This window comes from Entelurus aequoreus, linkage group LG25 (genome assembly GCF_033978785.1).
Source record: "Entelurus aequoreus isolate RoL-2023_Sb linkage group LG25, RoL_Eaeq_v1.1, whole genome shotgun sequence".
In the NCBI taxonomy this organism is placed as follows: domain Eukaryota; kingdom Metazoa; phylum Chordata; class Actinopteri; order Syngnathiformes; family Syngnathidae; genus Entelurus; species Entelurus aequoreus.
The window spans coordinates 25947928-25970393 of NC_084755.1; the positions used below are offsets into that span (position 1 = coordinate 25947928).

The following is a 22466-nucleotide window of genomic DNA, read 5'->3' on the forward strand; positions in this document are numbered from 1 at the left end:
CTTAATTACCGATACCGATATCAACCGATGCCGATATATACAGTCGTGGAATTAACACATTATTATGCCTAATTTGGACAACCAGGTATGGTGAAGATAAGGTCCTTTTTTTAAAAATTCATAAAATAAAATAAGATAAATAAATTAAAAACATGTTTTTGAATAAAAAAGGAAGTAAAATAATATAAAAACAGTTACATAGAAACTAGTAATTAATGAAAATGACTCAAATTAACTGTTAAAGGTTAGTACTATTAGTGGACCGTGCATGTGTGCTTACGGACTGTATCCCTTGCAGACTGTATTGATATATATTGATATATATTGTAGGAACTAGAATATTAATAACAGAAAGAAACAACCCTTTTGTGTGAATGAGTGTAAATGGGGGGAGGGAGGTTTTGTGGGTTGGTGCACTAATTGTAAGTGTATCTTGTGTTTTTTATGTTGTTTAATTAAAAAACAACAACAAAAAACGATACCGCTAAGAAAAAAACCCGATACCGATAATTTCCGATATTACATTTTAAAGCATTTATCTCTAATTTTTTTTAAATGATAAAAAAAGATACAGGAAAATTGTGTCAGCTTTGTATTGTAGGTGACTGAGTATTTTAATATTCATTATTAGTTAGTTTGTTTGCTCTTCTTTCTTGCATTTTTACTGTTGTTTTCCCCCCTTTAAGACTACATTAATAATAATAATAATAATAATAATAACTCTACAATTGTGTATCTGCATAACCTAGTGTGTCAAAAATTATGCCTGTACAAAAATAATAATATTTAGTTACACATATAAACAGTGTTTATTATTGTTATTGTACTTTTTTAAATTTATGAATTCATATGTTAGTATTGTTTTTACTTTTAGTTTACTAACTTAACTTTGTTTATATTTGTATTTCAAGAGTTTCCAATACTTTAGATCAGGGGTATGTGAACTTTTTGATAACTGAAATTCGATAAAGTCACAGACTCTCTGGCACCATCTCGCGAGCTTGAATGCTAACATGTAAACAAGCGACATTAACGTCTTTCCCCATGAGGTAACAACATATGTAAACTTATATAAACACAATGTTGTCCGAGCAACTAAGATATTCAATTGTGCACATTGAACCTTGCACAGAGGAATACGCCAAAGAGGTGTTTTTTTTGGTGCGTTTAAGTACTGCTGACCAGAGGAGGATGCCACAACGCCTGCAAAAAATGATAGATAATAGATTGGATTTGTTCTGCACTTTTTATTGAAATACATCTTTAAGTGCTACAGTGCAAACCAATATTTAAAACAATAAAAGCTTAGCCAATAAAGACTAAACACTATCAGTGAAGCACAAAAAACACAAAACATGCAAAACTTTTTTTTTTTAACAGAGTGTATATTTTTTTTAGTTATTAAAAAAACATAAAAAATGGTCAAAAGATTTCAGTGTGTGTTTAAGTACTTTTTGAGCACATTTAACAATACTAGTGATCATTTTGGTCATGATAGCCGTGACGTGAAATTTGACATGTCGTACATAAACGGACCAACTGTACGCATAAATAGTCCCTTTGGGCCTCAAATCTTATGTCAACAAAAGCGGTCGACCGTATAGGTCAGGGCTATTCAACTACATCATAAAGAGGGCCGCAGTTTCGAGAGCCCAAGGGCTCAGGGGCAAAGACATGGAAATGTGGATGTTTAGTCAGAAAATGCCCCGCACGTTATATTTCTTTACTTCATTACATAGTAAACACATCGGCTTTCAAACTGCACTCTCAATACATTCATTATTCTGCCCTCACTACTCGTTTCCAGCGTGTGCAGATAGTTAACACTATGAAGAAACAGAAGCTTCAGTTTTTGTTGAGGATTGATGTTCCTTATTTTGAATTATTTTCCTTACTTTTTTTTAATTTCTTTACTCTTCTTCCTTCATTTAGGTTTGAACATAAAATAAACATTACACAAGTATAACGTCCATTGTGTATTTTACATCAATAATGTACATTGTGTATTTTATATAAATAATGTCCGTTGTGTATTTTACAAAACCCAAAACCAGTGAAGTTGGCACATTGTGTAAATGGTAAATAAAACGGAATACAATGATTTACAAATCCTTTTCCACCTATATTTAAGTTGGTCTAAAATGATGCTGACATCAAAGATAGACATCAAAGATAAGATACTTAACGTTCGAACTGAAAAAATGTGTTATTTTTTGCAAATATTAGCTCATTTGGAATTTGATGCCTGAAACATGTTTCAAAAAAGCTGGCACAAGTGGCTAAAAAGACTGAGAAAGTTGAGGAATGCTCATCAAACACTTATTTGGAACAACCCACAGGTGAACGGGCTAATTGGGAACAGGTGGGTGCCATGATTGGGGAAAAAAGCAGCTTCCATGAAATGCTCAGTCATTCACAAACAAGGATGGTGCGAGGGTCACCACTTTGTGAACGAATGCATGAGTACATTTTCCAACAGTTTAAGAACAACATTTCTCAACCAGCTATTGCAAAGAATTTAGGAATTTCACCATCTACGGTCCGCAATATCATCAAAAGGTTCAGAGAATCTGGAGAAATCACTGCACGTAAGCGATGATAATACGGACCTTCGATCCCTCAGGCAGTACTCCGTCAAAAAGTGACATCAGTGTGTAAAGGATATCATCACATGGGCTCAGGAAAACTTCAGAAAACCACAGTCAGTAACTACTGTTCGTCGCTACATCTGTAAGTGGAAGTTAAAACTCTACTATGCAAAGCGAAAGCCATTTATCAACAACACCCGGAAACGCCGCTAGCTTCGCTGGGCCCCAGCTCATCTAAGATGGACTGATGTAAAGTGTAAAAATATTTTGTGGTCTGACGAGTCCACATTTCAAATTGTTTTTGGAAACTGTGGACGTCGTGTCCTCCAGGACAAAGAGGAAAAGAACCATCTGGATTGTTAAAGGCACAAAGTTGAAAAGCCAGCATTTGTGATGGTATGGGGGTGTATTAGTGCCCAAAGTATGGGTAACTTACACATCTGTGAAGGCACCATTAATGTGAAAGGTACATACAGGTTTTGGAGCAAAATACTGTATGTTGCCATCCAGGCAACGTTATCATGGACGCCCCTGCTTATTTCAGCAAGACAATGCCAAGCCACATGTTACAACAGCGTGGCTTCTTAGTAAAAGAGTGCGGGTACTAGACTGGCCTGCCTGTAGTCCAGACCTGTCTCCCATTGCAAATGTGTGGCGCAATATGAAGCCTAAAATACCACAAAGGAGACTGTTGAACAACTTAAGCTGTACATCAAGCAAGAATGGGAAAGAATTCCACCTGAAAAGCTTCAAAAATTGGTCTCCTCAGTTCCCAAACGCTTACTGAGTGTTGTTAAACACAGTGGTAAAAATTCCCCTGTGCCAACTTTATTAGCAATGTGTTGCTGCCATTAAATTCTAAGTTAATGATTTTTTGTAAAAAAAAAACAGAAAATGAAGTTTCTCAATTGGAACATTAAATATATATATATATATATATATATATATATATATATATATATATATATATATATATATATATATATATATATATATATATATATATATATATATATATATATATATATATATCTTGTCTTTGCAGTCTATTCAATTGAATATAGGTTGAAAAGGATTTGCAAATCAATGTATTCTGTTTTTATTTACCAAGTACACAACGTGCCAACTTCACTGGTTTTGGGTTTTGTACATAAATAATGTCTATTGTTTTGATTTACATTAATCAAATAGAAGGTTTAGTGTTAATATATTCGCACAACAAACAACAAATGTTTACACATTCACACACCAAACATTGTATGTGACTTACCACTGTTAGCATAGTCGCCCTCTACTGGTCTACATGTATTAAACGAGGTTTGATCGTTATACGCAGGATTCTCACAGGAATGAGGCAAAAAATACAACCTTACCTACAGTACTTTGACCATGTTCTACAAATGACCTAAAAAAGGGTTCATGTTGGTTTGACTACGCGTACATCTTTCTCCTCCACGAGGCCAGGGCACAGATGGAGGGCAGGCTGGCCGACTTCATCCAGGTGTACTCTCCTGAGAACGTTCTACCGCTGGCTGACGGAGTCCTCAGCTTCATCCACCACCAGATCGCCGAGCTCTCCCGAGACTGCTTGGCCAAGTCATGCGAGGGACTCATCACGTCCGTCTACTTCTTCGAGCTGCAGGAAAACCTGGATAAGCTCCTTCATGATGTAAGTGGAAACCATAAAGACTTAAAAAATCAACCAAATATCAACCAATCAAGGGAGCAGAATTGTGTGTAGACTGAAATGCACTCGAGCGGGGGTCAGCAACCCGCGGCTCTTTAGTGCCGCCTTAGTGGCTCCCTGGAGCATTTTTTAAAAAAGGATTGAAAATGTAAAAAGATGGAGGAAAATAATTTTTTAGTTTTAGTATGTTTTTTGTTTGAGGACAAACATGACACAAACCTTCCCAATTGTTAGAAAACCCACTGATTAATATGTTTGTGTGTATGCTTCACTGATGAGAGTATTTGGTGAACATCGTTTTGTCCAACTAATTTTGGCGGTTCTTGAACTCACCATAGTGTGGACTGTGACGCAACAGTTTGTTTACATGTAAAATCTTCCACTCCTTCTTTGTCTAATTTTGTCCACCAAACGTTTTATACTGTGCGTGAATGCACAAAGGTGAGCTGTGTTGACGTTATTGACTTGTTGGAGTGCTAATCAGGCATATTTGGTCAGAGCATGGCTGCAAGCTAATCAATGCTAACATGCTATTTAGGCTAGCTGTATGTACATATTGCATCATTATGCCTCATTTGTAGGTATATTTGAGCTCATTTAATTTCCTTTACTTTTATCCTCTTTGTATATAATTTATATTTGCATGTCTCATGACATATATTAAGTTAAATTAAAGTACCACTGATATAACACACGCACTAGGTGTGGTGTAATTACTCTCTGCATTTGACCCATCCCCTGGTTCCATCCCCTGGGAGGTGAGGGGAGCAGTGAGCAGCAGCGGTGGCCGCGCACGGGAGTCATGTAATATTGGCTGCATTTCAGATAGTTGTTTTTAGAAGAAGACGTTTCCTTTAACTTGGACACACACATCTTTACCTTTGGCCATTCTAAGACAGTCATTTCCAGGAGTTATCTCACCCTCTGAGAAGTTGTACTAATGTTTTCTAATGTTGTAAAAATGTGTAGAATAAATATTACATTTCAACATTTCTGTCAACGAAGATTTGCGTCAGCCTGCGACACATAGTCATTTTGATAGTAGGCTAATATAGCTAATATGTCATGTGTTGTCTTCATTGTAAGACTTATATAAGACTTTTAAAGTCATTTTGATAGTAGGCTAATATAGCTAATATAGACACTTACGTCATGTGTTGCCTTCATTATAAGACTTATATAAGACGTTTAAAGTCATTTTGATAGTAGGCTAATATAGACACATCATGTGTTGCCTTCAATATAACACTTTTATAAGACTTTTAAAGTCATTTTGATAGTAGGCTAATATAGCTAATATAGACACTTACATCATGTGTTGTCTTCATTAGACTTAGACTTAGACAAACTTTAATGATCCACAAGGGAAATTGTTCAACACAGTAGCTCAGTTACAATGATGGAAAGGACAATGCAGGTATAAATAGACTAAATATAGCAATATAAAATATAACATATATACGAATATATACGTAATACCGTATGTGTACACTATATTATATATACAGATATATTATATTATGTGTATAACATATATACAATATATAACAATTACCATGTACAATATTACAGTATATATGACAGCAGCAGCATAAAATAGAGAGTTGATCCAGCATAAAATAGACATTAAAAACAAAGAGAAGTAGCTGACATAGAATATGTCAGGTAATAGGCAGATATCATCTATTGCTGTATGGCGAGTGATTATACCGCTGGATGGAGTGGGGAATGAAGGAGTTCTTGAATCGCACAGTGCGGGAAGGAAGCTGAAAGAGCCTGTTGGAGTATGAACTCCGCTGTCCCTCAATTGTCAGGTGGAGTGGGTGGGCAGGATTGTCCATGATGGCCAGCAGTTTGTCCAGTGTCCTCCTGTCCCCCACTGACACAAACGCATCCAACTGCGTGCCAATAGTTTGGCCGGCTTTCCGGATCAGTTTATCAATCCGGTTTGAGTCCCTTTTGCTGGTGCTGCTCCCCCAACAAACCACTGCAAAGTACAGGGCACTGGCCACAACAGACTGATAAAATATCTCCAACAGCTTGCTGCACACATTATAGGACCTAAGCTTCCTCCTTCTTGTAAACAGCTTTGCAGTTGTCCTTCCAGTCCAGTCTGCTGCTGCATATACAGCTAATATAGACACTTACGTCATGTGTTGCCTTCATTATAACACTTATATAAGACTTTTAAAGTCATTTTGTTTAGGGATGTCCGATAATATCGGCCTGCCGATATCATCGGCCGATAAATGCGTTAAAATGTAATATCGGAAATTATCGGTATCTGTTTTTTTATTATCTGTATCGGCTTTTTTTTATTTTTATTTTTTTTATTTTTTTTTATTAAATCAACATAAAAAACACAAGATACACTTACAATTAGTGCACCAACCCAAAAAACCACCCTTCCCCTATTTCTTTCTGTTATCAATATTCTGGTTCCTACATTATATATCAATATATATCAATACAGTCTGCAAGGGATACAGTCCGTAAGCACACATGATTGTGCGTGCTGCTGGTCCACTAATAGTACTAACCTTTAACAGTTAATTTTACTCATTTTCATTAATTACTAGTTTCTATGTAACTGTTTTTATATTGTTTTACTTTCTTTTTTATTCAAGAAAATGTTTTTAATTTAGTTATCTTATTTTTTTTTTTTTTTTTTAAAGTACCTTATCTTCACCATACATGGTTGTCCAAATTAGGCATAATAATGTGTTAATTCCACGACTGCATATATCGGTTGATATCGGTATCGGTAATTAAAGAGTTGGACAATATCGGAATATCGGATATCGGCAAAAAGCCATTATCGGACATCCCTAATTTTGATAGTAGGCTAATATAGCTAATATAGACACTTATGTCATGTGATGCCTTCATTATAAGACTTATATACGGCTTTTCATTTTTTGCGGCTGCAGACAGGATTGTTTTTTTTATTTTTGGTCCAATATGGCTCTTTCAACGTTTTGGGTTGCCGACCCCCACACTAGAGTGATTAAAGCAGGTGCTATTGAGCAAGGCTGTGATTGGTCGACTTTTCCCCATGATTTCCTGATGTGTGTATACGACCAGCCGCCTCCATGGATCAATAATGGCAATAAAAGTGACTGATGCACCGCATTAGTTGGTCCCAGCTGCATTAACACGCCTGTCTCTTTAATTACCATTTTTCGCTCGCCACAAGTCAAGCTGATAAGCTAAACGCTTGACGAGTGCACGACCCCCGCTCCACGCCAACAACACACGCCGATGATTCAATCGCTCCGTAATAGTCCGAACAACATGTTAGGGTCAGTGTTTCCAGAGTGTCACTGAACGCACCACACTGCTCAGTTATTTTCTGTTACGCCCACTCTATGAAGAAGAAAACACACTCCCCACCGCGACTATAAATAGTATTATGTGTCTATGAAATTGTTATAAGTACACCTCTGTGTAACATTATATACCTATTAACACTAAAGACAACAAAAAAGAAAGGAACATACAGTATTTTCCAGACTACAGAACCCACCAGTATATAAGCCGCACCCCTAACATTATAAGGGAAAAAACTAAATGTTTCCATATATTAGATATATACGTTGTAAAATGTGGTATATGTTTATTTACATACCTCAATTGTTTCCAAACGGTGTCTGTAAGACGGCAGTAAAACGGCCGATCAAACAAAACAGAAGTCATCGTCATGGACCTACTAGCTGCGGAAGCTAGCTCTCCAATCAGCTAAACAGACTCAATAACTCCACGGTGACGTTTTGGTGAATTTACTGAGGAATTTGTGAAAGTGAAACAATACAAAATGAATGTAAGTTGATAATACTAACACAGACACTCGTGAACCTGTTAGCATATTAGCTAATGCTAACGATGCTATCGCATTACATTACAATAGCACGTGCATGAAAACACTCCTACAGACATCGCACATGGGTCGCTTTAGTAAGTAAGAATTGTTTTAGTTATATTGTAAAACTTACAACTGTGCTTGGAGTGATGAAGAATTCATACAATTAGAAACTCGATATATTGCCATAGCAATATTTTTCCCCCGACCTCTTGTGTGACGACAGTGTGACGTGTTGTGCTGTGAGGTAAACAATGTTGTGTGAGCACACAGTCAGTGCCAGCACTTTGATAAAGAAGGTGAGAAATACAACTGAATTCAAGAAAGAAGGCATAGAAAGGTACTACTACTGTCTTTACCGCCGCCAAGAGTCTTCAATGCAGGAAAAACTTGTTGAATGTGCATTTATCCATTTCATCGGTCTGTATGAATAAATAAATATTTGACATTGTTTTCTGCATGTAAAACTCTATTTATGGTCTAAAAAAATTTTATATTTTGGAGTGTCTGGAACGGAATAATTTGAATTTTCATTATTTCCTAATGGAATAATGTATTTTTCGGGCAGTAAAGCGCACCGGATTATGAGGCGCACTTACGATCAACAGGTGCATTCGGGTCTGTTTTCATACAAAAGGCGCACCAGATTATAAGGCGCATTCAAGTGGACGTATTAGGATTTTATTTTTGTACATGTAAACACTTCCTTGTGGTCTACATAACATGGCATGGTGGTTCTTGTGGGGGCGGTATAGCTCGGTTGGTAGAGTGGCCGTACCAGCAACTTGAGGGTTGCAGGTTCGATCCCCGCTTCCGCCATCCTAGTCACTGCCGTTGTGTCCTTGGGCAAGACACTTTACCCACATGCTCCCAGTGCCCCCCACACTGGTTTAAATGTAACTTAGATATTGGGTTTCACAATGTAAAGCGCTTTGAGTCACTTGAGAAAAAGCGCTATATAAATGTAATTCACTTCACTTCTTTGGTCAGGATGTTGCCGAGATGATGTTTTACAGACCATCTTCAAGCCGCTTTCGTAGGCGGTCTAATTTACGTGCCTCCACTTCGACAGCGTCTTCTCCCCGTCATCTTTGTTGTACTGATAGTTTTTAGCGCTTCTATAGTGAGTCTACTGACAGATATAAGTTAGAACTCTACACTACTTCGTATTAGAAATGGCAACAGCGGAGGATGCATGTGCATGTACGAGCCAGTCTGCCCCACAACAAGAGGACAGAGAAAAAGGAGGTGTTTATTGACTCCGGCGCGGACTACAATGGCGGACACGCGTTTTTGGGACTTATGCAGATATCAAATACACATCAGCAGGTGCCAATAGGTAAGAAAAGTTGGTATCCATATGTTGAAGCACAGTAATGTCTGACTACGGTAGCCGAAATGCTCTGACAATCCATCAAAGTGTGCAGCTCGGTAGCTTACCAAAGTCGTACTAAAACATTTTGACGGATTTTTGAGCGCCGTGTGTAATGTTCTATATTCTCAAAGAAACATCAAAGTTTTTGGTGTTGCTTGCTTACGCTAATTGTTAGTGTCATTTATTGAACAAAGCGTCAACCTGCAGTCCAAATGTGTGACTGCCATCTACTGGCCACACGTATCATTCAAAACAATTCAGTGTAAAAATAAATTATGCGTAAAAAAAAATTCAGTGCCTAAAAATAAGTGTATAAGAATTCAGTGTAAAAAAAATTCAGTGTAAAAAAATTCAGCGTAAAAAAAATCAGTACATAAAAATCAGTGTATATGAATTCAGTGTATAAGAATTTGGTGTAAAAAAAAATTCAGTGTAAAGAAAATTCTGTGTAAAAAAATTCAGTATAAAAAATGCAGTGATAAAAATTCAGTTTAAAAAAAAAATAAGTGTAAAAAACTTGTAAAAAACTTTAGTGTATAAAATAACAGTGTATAGAAAATGTGTTTATAAAATGTTAATTGTAAAAAAAAAAATTGTGTATAAAGATTCAGTGTAAAAAAAATGAAAAATTAGTGTATAAATATTCAGTTTAAAAATATTTAGTGTAAAACAATTGTGTGTATAAAAATTCTGTGTATAATTTCAATTTAAAAACACTGAAATTGTTTTCAATTAAATTGCCAACATGATGTAGGAGGTGCTTATTGACTACGGCGTGGACTACAATGGTGGACACGGGCACATTTTCGGGACTTATACAGATCCCAAATACACATCAGCAGGTACCAATAGGTAAGAAAAGTTGGTACCCGTATGTTGAAGCACAGAACGTCTGACTACTGTAGCCGTAATGCTCCGACAATCCATCAAGTGGTGCGGCTCGGTAGCTTACCAAAGTCGCACTAAAACATTTTGACGGATTTTTGAGCGCCGTGTGTAATGTTCTATATTCTCGAAGAAACATCAAAGTTTTTGGTGTTGCTTGCTTACGCATACTTGCTAGTGTCATTTATTGAACAGGCATCAACCTGCAGTCCACATGTATGTTTTATGTGTGACTGACATCTACTGGCCACACTTATCATCCTAAAAAATTCAGTGTAAAAAAAAATGTGCATAAAAAAATGTAGTGCATAAAAATCAGTGTATAAGAATTCAGTGTAAAATAATTTAGTGTAAAGAAAATTCATAGTAAAAGAATTCAGTGTAAAAAAAATCAGTACATAAAAATCAGTGTATAAGAATTTGGTGTAAAAAAAATCAGTGTAAAGAAAATTCAGTGATAAATTCAGTGTAAAAAAATTCAGTATAAAAAATGCAATGATAAAAATTCAGTGTAAAAAAACTTTAGTGATTAAATAACAGTGTATACAAAATGTGTTTATAAAATATTCAGTGTAAAAATATTCAGTGTAAAAAAAAATTGTGTATAAAAATTCAGTGTAAATTTTTTTTTTAAATGTGTGTATAAAATATTCAGTTTAAAAATATTCAGGGTAAAACAATTGTGTGTATAAAAATTCAGTGTATAATTTTAAATTAAAAACACTGAATTGTTTTTCAATGAAATTGCCAACATAATTTGATGTAGGAGGTGCTTATTGACTACGGCGCGGACTACAATGGTGGACACGGGCACATTTTCGGGACTTATACAGATCCCAAATACACATCAGCAGGTACCAATAGGTAAGAAAAGTTGGTACCCGTATGTTGAAGCAGAGTACGTCTGACTACGGTAGCCGTAATGTTCCGACAATCCATCAAGTGGTGCAGCTCGGTAGCTTACCAAAGTCGCACTAAAACATTTTGACGGATTTTTGAGTGCCGTGTGTAATGTTCTATATTCTCAAAGAAATAACAAAGTTTTTGGTGTTGCTTGCTTACACGTACTTGCGTCATTTATTGAACAGGCGTTAACCTGCAGTCCACATGTATGTTTTATGTGTGACTGCCCTCTACTGGCCAAATTTACCATTACACCATGTACCAATTAAAATAGCTTGGAGGCCACTAAGCACAAGCAGAATGAATACATACATTAGCTGCACTGTCGAGGAGATGAACGCATTTTAAGGGCGTCTTGGGTGCTCATATGATTCGGTTTTCACTGGTCTCCTTGTCATGGATTTACAGCAAAAACTGAGGTACCAAAGTCTGCATGTAGTTCCAGTCGTAGTTTGAACCAAAATATGGATGCCTAGACAGATTGTTGCCCCTTGAGAAAGACACTGATTCCTCCAAATGAAGGTTTTATCTTCAATTCGATTCTTAGAAGCTTTGTATTTATGGTATTTCAATTGTTCTTCTTGTCTTTGTCTGGACTTGCAGGCTTTTGAGCGCTCGGAAAGCTCCGAGGTTGCTTTCGTCACGGAGTTGGTGAAGAAGCTTCTCATCATCATCTCCCGACCTGCCAGGCTGCTGGAGTGCTTGGTGAGATTGTTTGTGCAGGGGCTCTCACTCCATACCCATATTTTTTTTTACACATCCAGGAGACACTTTTGTCTTCATCCATGGCATATTGGGGATATCCTGCAGTGTCCTCTGCAGTGGACGTTTGTGTTTTGCAGAACTGGGATATTATGTTTGCGGGAAGTTGACACTCTGACTAAAGAAATGGAGCGGAACCAAATGTCCACTGCAAAGGACGCTGGTTCTCATGTAAATCTTACATGACATCCTCGTATGGAGGTGAATTTGTGTCTTTATTACCAAAGCTCTTTTTTTTTTTTTTACACTAAATTTATTTACCGGTAACAGAATTTTTTGCGTTTGAATTTTGTGAACTGATTTTTTTTACATCAAATTATGCTGACAGTTTCATATTTTTATTTTTTTTAATTCAGTGTAATAAAAAACATTTTTGTGTTAAAATATTCAGTGTAAAAAAAAAAATCTGCATAAAAAAGAAAATTCTGAGTAATAAATTCAGTGTAAAAAAATTCTGGTTATAAAAATATTCAGTGCATAAAAAACTGTGTAAAAAAATCAGTGTATAAGAATTCAGTGTAAAAATAATTATGTGTAAAAAATCCAGTGTAAAAAAAAAATTCTGTGTAAAAATATTCAGTGTATAAATTAACAGTGTATAGAAAAAAATATTTATAAAATATTCAGTGTAAAATATTCAGTGTAAAAAAATGTGTATAAAAACTCACGGCATGGGTAACTTACACATCTGTGAAGGCACCATTAATGCTGAGCGGTACATACAGGTTTTGGAGCAACATATGTTGCCATTCAATTGACGTCTTTTTCATGGACGCCCCTGCTTATTTCAGCAAGACAATGCCAAGCCACGGCTTCATAGTAAAGAGTGTGGGTACTAGACTGGCCTGCCTGTAGTCCAGACCTATCTCTCATTAAAAATGTGTGACGCATTATGAAGCCTAAAATACCACAACGGAGACCCCGGACTGTTGAACAACTTAAGCTGTACATCAAGCAAGAATGGGAAAGAATTCCACCTGAAAAGCTTCAAAAATTGGTCTCCTCAGTTCCCAAACGTTTACTGAGTGTTGTTAAAAGGAAAGGCCATGTAACACAGTGGTAAAAATGCCCCTGTGGCAACTTTTTTGCAATCTGTTGCTACCATTAAATTCTAAGTTAATGATTATTTGAACTGTTAAATATCTTGTCTTTGCAGTCTATTCAATTGAATATAAATTGAAAAGGATTAACAAATCATTGTATTCTGTTTTTATTTACGAATTACACAACGTGTCAACTTCACTGGTTTTGGGTTATGTAGATCATAAATATTTGAAAGATTTATAAAAGTGAAGTTTCGAAGTACGAAAAAGAAAGTCTGTGTGCTTAGTATTTGCATTTAGATGAACATTTTCCCTGCCGCCTTGTGACTAACTCCTGGCAGCTGCCTTCCCGTCTGAGTCAGACAGGCTGTGACGGCGGTGCCATTCAGAGATGGAAGATGCCTTTTTGAGCGTGTCCGGGTAATCCCATGCAAGGCGTATCAATTCCCCACGCCTTCACCAGGGTGTCACCGCGAAGCCTTTTCTGATTGGCAGCTGACGCGTGCCACAAAGACGGGATTCATCCATCCAACTTTACCCTCATTTTCTGTATGTCACAGTTTTCGGATTAGAGATTGCACATTTAACAAACCAGTACGGGTGTCGAAAAAAATAGATGTTTCAATTAATTGCAATTCTTACTTGTAATGATTCCTAATCGGTTAAAAAAAAAATCAAAAGTAGATTTTTTTTTTAAATCTGTCCTGTCTAAACACTCAGACAAATCATATTGTTGATGTAGATTATGTATATCAGATGTACAGATTTATTTTAGAAAATAAACTTATTTTATTGCCTTATTTGTATTTGACTTTATTAAATATTCGGGTAGAATTGTATTAAACAAAACCAGTTTTATTTTTAGTAGCATAGAAATTTATCAGAGTTGTTTATCTATTTTCTGGAGGAATGTAGTTAATCATAGAACTGGCAGCCAATGGTATTCAAAAGTATTGATTTTGAATCGAAAATCGTTTTGAATCAATAATCGATTCTGAATCAAATCGTTACCCCCAAGAATCAAATCGAATCGTGTGGTGCCCAAAGGTTCACAGCCCCACAAACCGGTGTCAACAGTCGATCAATTTGAGCAGCAAAATAATTCAGTACGGTAAACGGGTCATTGGTAACCAACCAAAAGAAAATAAATCATTGGAAGAAGTAATTCAGGGCATGACATGGTTACATCTAGCCGAGTCATAAAATGATTGTAAACAACACTTATCAGCAGCCGAAGGAGAGAAATCCAAAATCCAACTATTTCGTCCAGCTCCTTCAGGAGAATTTTGAGGCATTCGCCAGCCATTTCAGAGACATAGCCTCTCCAACGTGTCCTGAGTCTCCCCCAAGGCCTTCTGCCCGTCGGACAGTTTCCAGAGACCAGATGTTTGACCCACACCATCCGGCTCTACTTCAGGTACCCCCTGGATTGTGGAGCTCCTCACTCGAACTCATTTCGACCACCATCTTGTCCTTTCGGCCTCTACCCGAAACTCATGACCGTAGGTTACAAAAGGAACGTAGGACAACTGGTATAATGAAAGCATTGTCTTCCGTTTCAGCTCCTTCTACGGACCGACGCAGAGTCAATCTGTCAATCTCTTGACCCATTCTTCCCTTACTTGTGAAGAAAACCTCAAGGTTCTTGAACTCTTCCACTTAGGGCAGGAGCTCATCACCGACCAAGAAATGGCACTCCATCCTTTTCCGGGCAACAGCCACGGACTCGTACTCAGTGCTACATATTCGGCTGCAAACTGATCCAGTTAGAGCCAAAGGTCACGGTGTGGTGAATCCGTCAGAACCACGCCTTAAACATAAATCTGCCAAACTCAAACCCTGGTTGTGCCTGGAAATTCTGTCCATAAACATTAAGAACAGAATTTGTGACAAAAAGCAACCGTGGCGCAGTCCAACTATCACTGCAAAGGGGTCTAATTTAATGGATTTACGGATCAAGCTCTTACCAAGTCATCCAGGGAGCAAACCGCCTGAATCAGGCGGACCGATACCTCACACTCCTCGAGGATTTCTTGAGAGACGCGGTTGACGGCCTTCTCCAAGTCCACAAGAGACATTGAGACTGGTTGGGAAAACTCATAAACGAAAATCCCCAAAGAACTCTAAATAATCCAAAAGTCAAACCCACTGAACGCTTACCCGCATGACGTCTCAATTGATGAGTGGGATCGCTCCTCTCACTAGTCAATAATACTGACCGCCACCTTTCACAATACAAAGAATCAGAATGACTCGATCTAAAACTGGAAATAATCCACAAAGTCAGGGAAATTGCAGCGAGGGAGGGACAATCCCGTTTTAGGACGGTACGAATCAGAAGGTAGATCACTGCCCCGGTTTTGTAAACATAAGAACATGTGCTAGTCGTGTATTTTCAAAGTACAACTAACTTCGGAAGTGTTCTCGAGCCAACCTTTCCGAAGTGTGATACATTTGTGCTACTGATGGTTCTTGGTGTTGCTCTGAACTCCCCAGGAGTTCAACCCCGAGGAGTTCTACCATCTGTTGGAGGCAGCCGAAGATGTTGCCAAAGAAGGTCACCTGATGAAAACTGACATCCCTCGGTACATCGTCAGCCAGCTGGGACTCACCAGAGACCCCATTGAAGGTGAGGGGTGATACTGGAAATACACCAAGTGATTTAAAGGCAAAAGTTTGGCTCATCCTAACTTGACATCGTTAGATGCTTTCATGATCTTCTACTTTGCTAGTCAGGTTTTTTACAAAATCATCCATTGGACCAAAATTCTCCATTCTAGTACAATCCCGATCTTGGGATCTTCTTGACCAGGGGTGTCTAAAGTGAGGCCCGTGGCCAATTGCGGCCTACAGATATTGATTTAATGGCTTGCGGCACATTTTTCTTTTAATTAAAGGGGAACTGCACTTTTTTTGGAGATTTGCCTATCGTTCACAATCATTATGAGAGACAACAATGCACGTCTGTTTTTTTAGGATTTTAAAGATGATTTAAAAAAGCTTGGAAGATGGGGATAATAAAAGTCAGCGTTGTAGCCTTGAAAGTCTCTAAAACAACTTCAAAACCCTCCAACGTTTTATATACACACTGCAAGTATGTATATAATGTAGTAACAGGCACCTTCATAACAATATGTAATATGTACAATATACAGACTGCAAGTATATATATATTATATAGTAGCAGACACATTCATAACAATATGTAATATGTTTTATATGCACACTAAGTATATATATAATGTAGTAACAGACACCTTTATAACGATATGTAATATGTACAATATACACACTGCAAGTATGTATAATGTAGTAACAGACACCTTCATAACGATATGTAATATGTACAATATACACACTGCAAGTATATATATATATAATGTAGTAACAGACACCTTCATAACAATATGTAATATGTTTTATATGCACACTGCAAGTATATATATAATGTAGTAACAGACACCGTCATAACAATATGTATAATGTACAATATACACGATGCAAGTGTATATATAATGTAGTAACAGACACCTTTATAACAATATGTAATATGTAAAATATACAGACTGCGAGTATATATATAATATAGTAACATACACTTTCATAAGCATATATATAATATGTACAATATACACACTGCAAGTATATATATAATGTAGTAACAGACACCTTCATAACATATGTAATATGTACAATATACACACTGCAAGTATATATATAATGTAATAACAGACACCTTCATAACAATATGTAATATGTACAATATACACACTGCAAGTATATATATATAATGTAGTAACAGACACCTTCATAACAATATGTAATATGTTTTATATGCACACTGCAAGTATATACTGTATATAATGTAGTAACAGACACCTTCATAACAATATGTAGTATGTTTTATATGCACACTGCAAGTATATATATAATGTATTAACAGACTCCTTCATAACATATGCAATATGTACAATATACACACTGCAAGTATATATATAATGTAATAACAGACACATTCATAACAATATGTAATATGTACAATATACACACTGCAAGTATATATATATAATGTAGTAACAGACACCTTCATAACAATATGTAGTATGTTTTATATGCACACTGCAAGTATATATATAATGTATTAACAGACACCTTCATAACAATATGTAATACAGTGTTTCCCATAAACTGCCAAGATACCTGTGGCGGTGGGGGCGTGGCTATGGGCGTGGTCACCATGACATCATCGAGTAATTTGCATAATGTACTACAATGATAGGATTTTCTCTAAAAAGGCTCAAAAAATGTATACTTACTAATTAATAATAACAGTTTTGTTTTAAACGTCCATCTTTCGCTGATGTGTTAGACTTTCACAATATTATGTCAGACCCACTCGACATCCATTGCTTTCGGTCTCCCCTAGAGGGGGGGGGGTTACCCACATATGCGGTCCTCTCCAAGGTTTCTCATAGTCATTCACCGACGTCCCACTGGGGTGAGTTTTTCCTTGCCCGTATGTGGGCTCTGTACCGAGGATGTTGTTGTGGCTTGTACAGCCCTTTGAAACACTTGTGATTTAGGGCTATATAAATAAACATTGATTGATTGATTGATCCATCCATCCATCCATCCATTTTACAATATAATTACAACACTTTATGTACATATTTATATACAGATTTGAACAATAAGTTATACACTGAAATATATTTATTAATTGTGGTTCTTACAAAAAATATATCTTATAAAATATAAAAGCTAAAATGTCTCTTAAAGCTCTGCCCCTTTAATTAGTCCATACTAAATAATTTAACTTTAGCCTACTACTACAACCATATTATTTACCAGCAACATAAAGTGAAACAGAGGCAGAGGTGTCCTGCCACAGTCAGTAACAAATAAACAGAAAACAGTAGTGGTCAAATACAAATAAGGCAACAAGAGAAGTATCCTACACTTCTCTTTTGTAAAGTAAATCTGATCAGCCTATATGGGCATCTACATCAACTATATGATTTGCCTGAGAAGCTGGACAGGAAAAAAGAAAAGAAAAAATACAAATCTATTTGTGGCGGACGTAATTTTTTCGTGGCGGGCCGCCACAAATCAATAAATGTGTGGGAAACACTGTAATATGTTTTATATGCACACTGCAAGTATATATATATATATAATGTAGTAACAGACACCTTCATAACAATATGTAATATGTTTTATATGCACACTACAAGTACTGTATATAGATAATGTAGTAACAGACACCTTCATAACAATATGTAATATCTACAATATACACATTGCAAGTATATGTATAATGTAGTAACAGACACCTTCATAACAATATGTAATATGTACAATATACACACTGCAAATATATGTATAATGTAGTAACAGACACCTTCATAACAATATGTAATATGTACAATATACACACTGCAAGTATATGTATAATGTAGTAACAGACACCTTCATAACAATATGTAATATGTTTTATATGCACACTGCAAGTATATATATATAATGTAGTAACAGACACCTTTATAACAATATGTAATATGTACAATATACACACTGCAAGTATATACTGTACATAATGTAATAACATACACCTTCATAACAATATGTAATATGTACAATATACACACTGCAAGTATATATATAATGTAGTAACAGACACCTTCATAACAATATGTAATATGTACAATATACACACTGCAAGTATATATGTAATGTAGTAACATACACAATTATAACAATATGTAATACAGCTTGGTTATTATACAGGTTACAGAACTTAAATGAAGTATTGTTGGCGGTTTTTGAATGCATTTTTAAAGTGATTTAGAGGTAGAATTCATTGCTAAAATTAGCTGCATTGCTAGCCACCAAGAACAAGCCGATTTTTACATGTTAGAATGCAAAAAACCTCCCCCAAAAAGTACAGTTCCCTTTTAAAAAAGTGAAATTAAAGATCAATCAGGTGAAATGTAACAAGAAACAGTTGCAATGTCAACTCTAATAAAACAAAGCTGCCATGCAGGCTGGGTTTTTGTCACATCAATTACAACATTAAAAATGTAAGGACCTGATCTACTAAAGGTGTGCATGTACTAAAACGCATGCAAACTTGATGGCGCACGCACAGCTTATCTACTAAGCTCATGCACGTTTCAGCATGTCTGTCTTCATAAATATACAGAATGTATGCTGATTATTAGAACGCCCACAATATAATCATTTAGCACTCACAATGTGATTTATCAAAGTTGTGGCTTGTACAGCCCTTTGAGACACTTGTGATTTAGGGCTATATAAATAAACATTGATTGATTGATTGATTGATTGATTGATTGAAACTGTGGTATGTACTATTTAAAACTTGGTTGCAGCGCTGAGTGACGTAAGACATTCATGCAGCTGCTCGGCCTTCGGAACAAAGAGTCTCTGCACGCAGTTTTTGTGCTGATGTTAACGAGGTTTGGAAATGTAGAGTCAGCTTGGTGACTTTTACACATTATGCAAAAAACACCACTTGTACTATGTACATATACAGGTATATACAGTGTATATGCACCTGAGATCGTCTGAAAACACTTGGCTCTCCAAGTACCACCATAATGGCCGACATTAAAATACAGTAGTGTAGTAGACCTAAGTATTCATTAAGTACCACCATAATGGCCGACATTAAAATACAGTAGTGTAGTAGACCTAAGTATTCATTAAGTACCACCATAATGACAACATTAAAATACAGTAGTGTAGTAGACCTAAGTATTCATTAAGTACCACCATAATGACAACATTAAAATACAATAGTGTAGTAGACCTAAGTATTCATCAAGTACCACCATGATGACAACCTTAAAATACAGTAGTGTAGTAGACCTAAGTATTCATTAAGTACCACCATAATGACAACATTAAAATACAGTAGTGTAGTAGACCTAAGTATTCATTAAGTACCACCATTTTGGCCGGCATTAAAATACAGTACCGTAGTAGACCTAAGTATTCAGTAAGTACGACCATAATGACAACATTAAAATACAGTAGCGTAGTAGACCTAAGTATTCAGTAAGTACCACCATAATGGCCAACATTAAAATACAGTAGTGTAGTAGACCTAAGTATTCATTAAGTACCACCATAATGACAACATCAAAATACAGTAGTGTAGTAGACCTAAGCATTCATTAAGTACCACCATAATGACAACATTAAAATACAGTAGCGTAGTGGACCTACGTATTCATTAAGTACCACCATAATGACAACATTAAAATACAGTAGTGTAGTAGACCTAAGTATTCATTAAGTACCACCATAATGACAACATTATAATACAGTAGTGTAGTAAACCTAAGTATTCATTAAAAGCAAGGCAGAGGTTTTATTTTACTACACTACTGTATTTTAATGTTGTCATTATGGTGGTACTTAATGAATACTTAGGTATACTACACTATTGTATTTTAATGTTGTCATTATGGTGGTACTTAATGAATACTTAGGTCTACTACACTACTGTATTTTAATGTTGTCATTATGGTGGTACTTAATGAATACTTAGTTCTACTACACTACTGTATTTTAATGTTGGTCATTATCTTTGGAGAGCCAAGTGTTTTCTGAGGTTTTACTTGGTGAAAAAGTACTTGTTGCTTTTCCAAAGTGTGTGACAATTGATTATATTTGATATACTTTGGTCATCAGAGATAGTCAACCTGGATAGTTACGAAAGTGAAGGACCTCTCACACCTGAAACTGATGACTCAACAGAGGTGGGTTGTTTATTTCTCTTGTGTTTGTGTAGTAGTGGTGCACTTTTTATACCCTACATGTTATTTTTGTACATTAGTCCGCAATGTAACAAGTGATCTTATTGGAGACCAAACAGCCAATCAGAGTATCTGATTTGTTGCCTTTTTGGCATGAACGTAACGCTGCGCCAAAACTTGCGCAGAGGGGTTTAGAGAGAGCAAGGAAGACAGAGAGCAGTAGTTGTTGCACGGTGATATGGATAGTAGCAAACATGCAGACACATTCATTTAGCACAAAACACATTTATATTGACTCAAACCATTGAATTGTTCAGTTTATTTTCTTCACAAAAGCGTATAATGAATGCAAAATGTGTTTTTCTCTGCTCAAAATCTGCCTTTGCGACCTCAAAAATCAAGACACAAATATAAGTCCACATAAGAGTTTCGCAACCTTCATTGTGCCAAGGCTTTAGAGTGTATGAAGGGTTTTAAGAGTAGGTGTCATGGTTGCGCGTCGTTGAGCTTAGCGTGACCCCAAGATGCGGAGACGGCAGGCGACGGGCATTTGGGAAAAACAAGGTAATGCTACAGAAAGGCAAACAGACAAAGAAACGCCAAACGCTTTCGTAACCAGAATGAACTGAAATAGGCCTAACTGACAGTTGAAACGGGTGCACTGAAGAGAAACAACAGAAAACTATGTATGTATATATATATATATATATTTATATATATATATATATATATATATATATATATATATATATATATATATATATATATATATATATATATATATATATATATATATATATATATATATATATATATATATATATATATATATTAGTGTTGTCCCGATACCAATATTTTGTTACCGGTACCAAAATGTTTTTTGATATTTTTCGGTACTTTTCTAAATAAAGGGGACCGCAAAAAATTGCATTATTGGCTTTATTTTAACAAATTATCTTATTGCAATTTTGTCCTTAAATAAAATAGTGAATATACAAGACAACTTGTCGTTTAGTAGTAAGTAAACAAACAAAGGCTCCTAATTAGTCTGTTGACATATGCAGTAACATATTGTGTCATTTATTATTCTATTATTTTGTCAACATTATTAAGGACAAGCTGTAAAAAATTATTATTAATCAACTTGTTCCTTTACTGTTAATATCTGCTTATTTTCTCTTTCAACATGTTCTATCTACACTTCTGTTAAAATGTAATAATCACTTATTATTCTGTTGTTTGATACTTTACATTAGTTTTGGATGATATCACAAATTTAGGTATCAATCCGATACCAAGTAGTTACAGGATCATACATTGGTCATTTTGAAAGTCCTCATGTGTCCAGGAATGTATATTTCCTGAGTTATAAACATAATATAATTTTTTTTTAAACAAAAATAGATTTTGTGATGCTAAAAAATATCGATTTAATCATAGTAGTATCTACTAGATACGCTCTTGTACTTGGTATCATTACAGTGGATGTTAAGTGTAGATCCACCCATGGCGTTTGTTTACATTCAGGTACGGCGCCATTAGCGGTGAGCTACGATGTGTAGTGAAGCATGTTTAGCTCT

General features: G+C 35.9%; 1 protein-coding gene across 1 annotated transcript in view; it reads left to right on the forward strand.

Annotated features, from left to right (window-relative positions):
- LOC133642595 (microtubule-associated serine/threonine-protein kinase 1-like) overlaps nucleotides 1-22466 on the forward strand; it is a 125688-nt gene that overhangs the window by 71314 nt on the left and 31908 nt on the right. The window contains exons 8-11 of the mRNA XM_062036883.1: nucleotides 4048-4257; nucleotides 11901-12002; nucleotides 15599-15731; nucleotides 20822-20889. Of these exons, the coding sequence (XP_061892867.1) occupies nucleotides 4048-4257; nucleotides 11901-12002; nucleotides 15599-15731; nucleotides 20822-20889 (513 nt within the window). The remainder of the gene's footprint in view (nucleotides 1-4047; nucleotides 4258-11900; nucleotides 12003-15598; nucleotides 15732-20821; nucleotides 20890-22466) is intronic.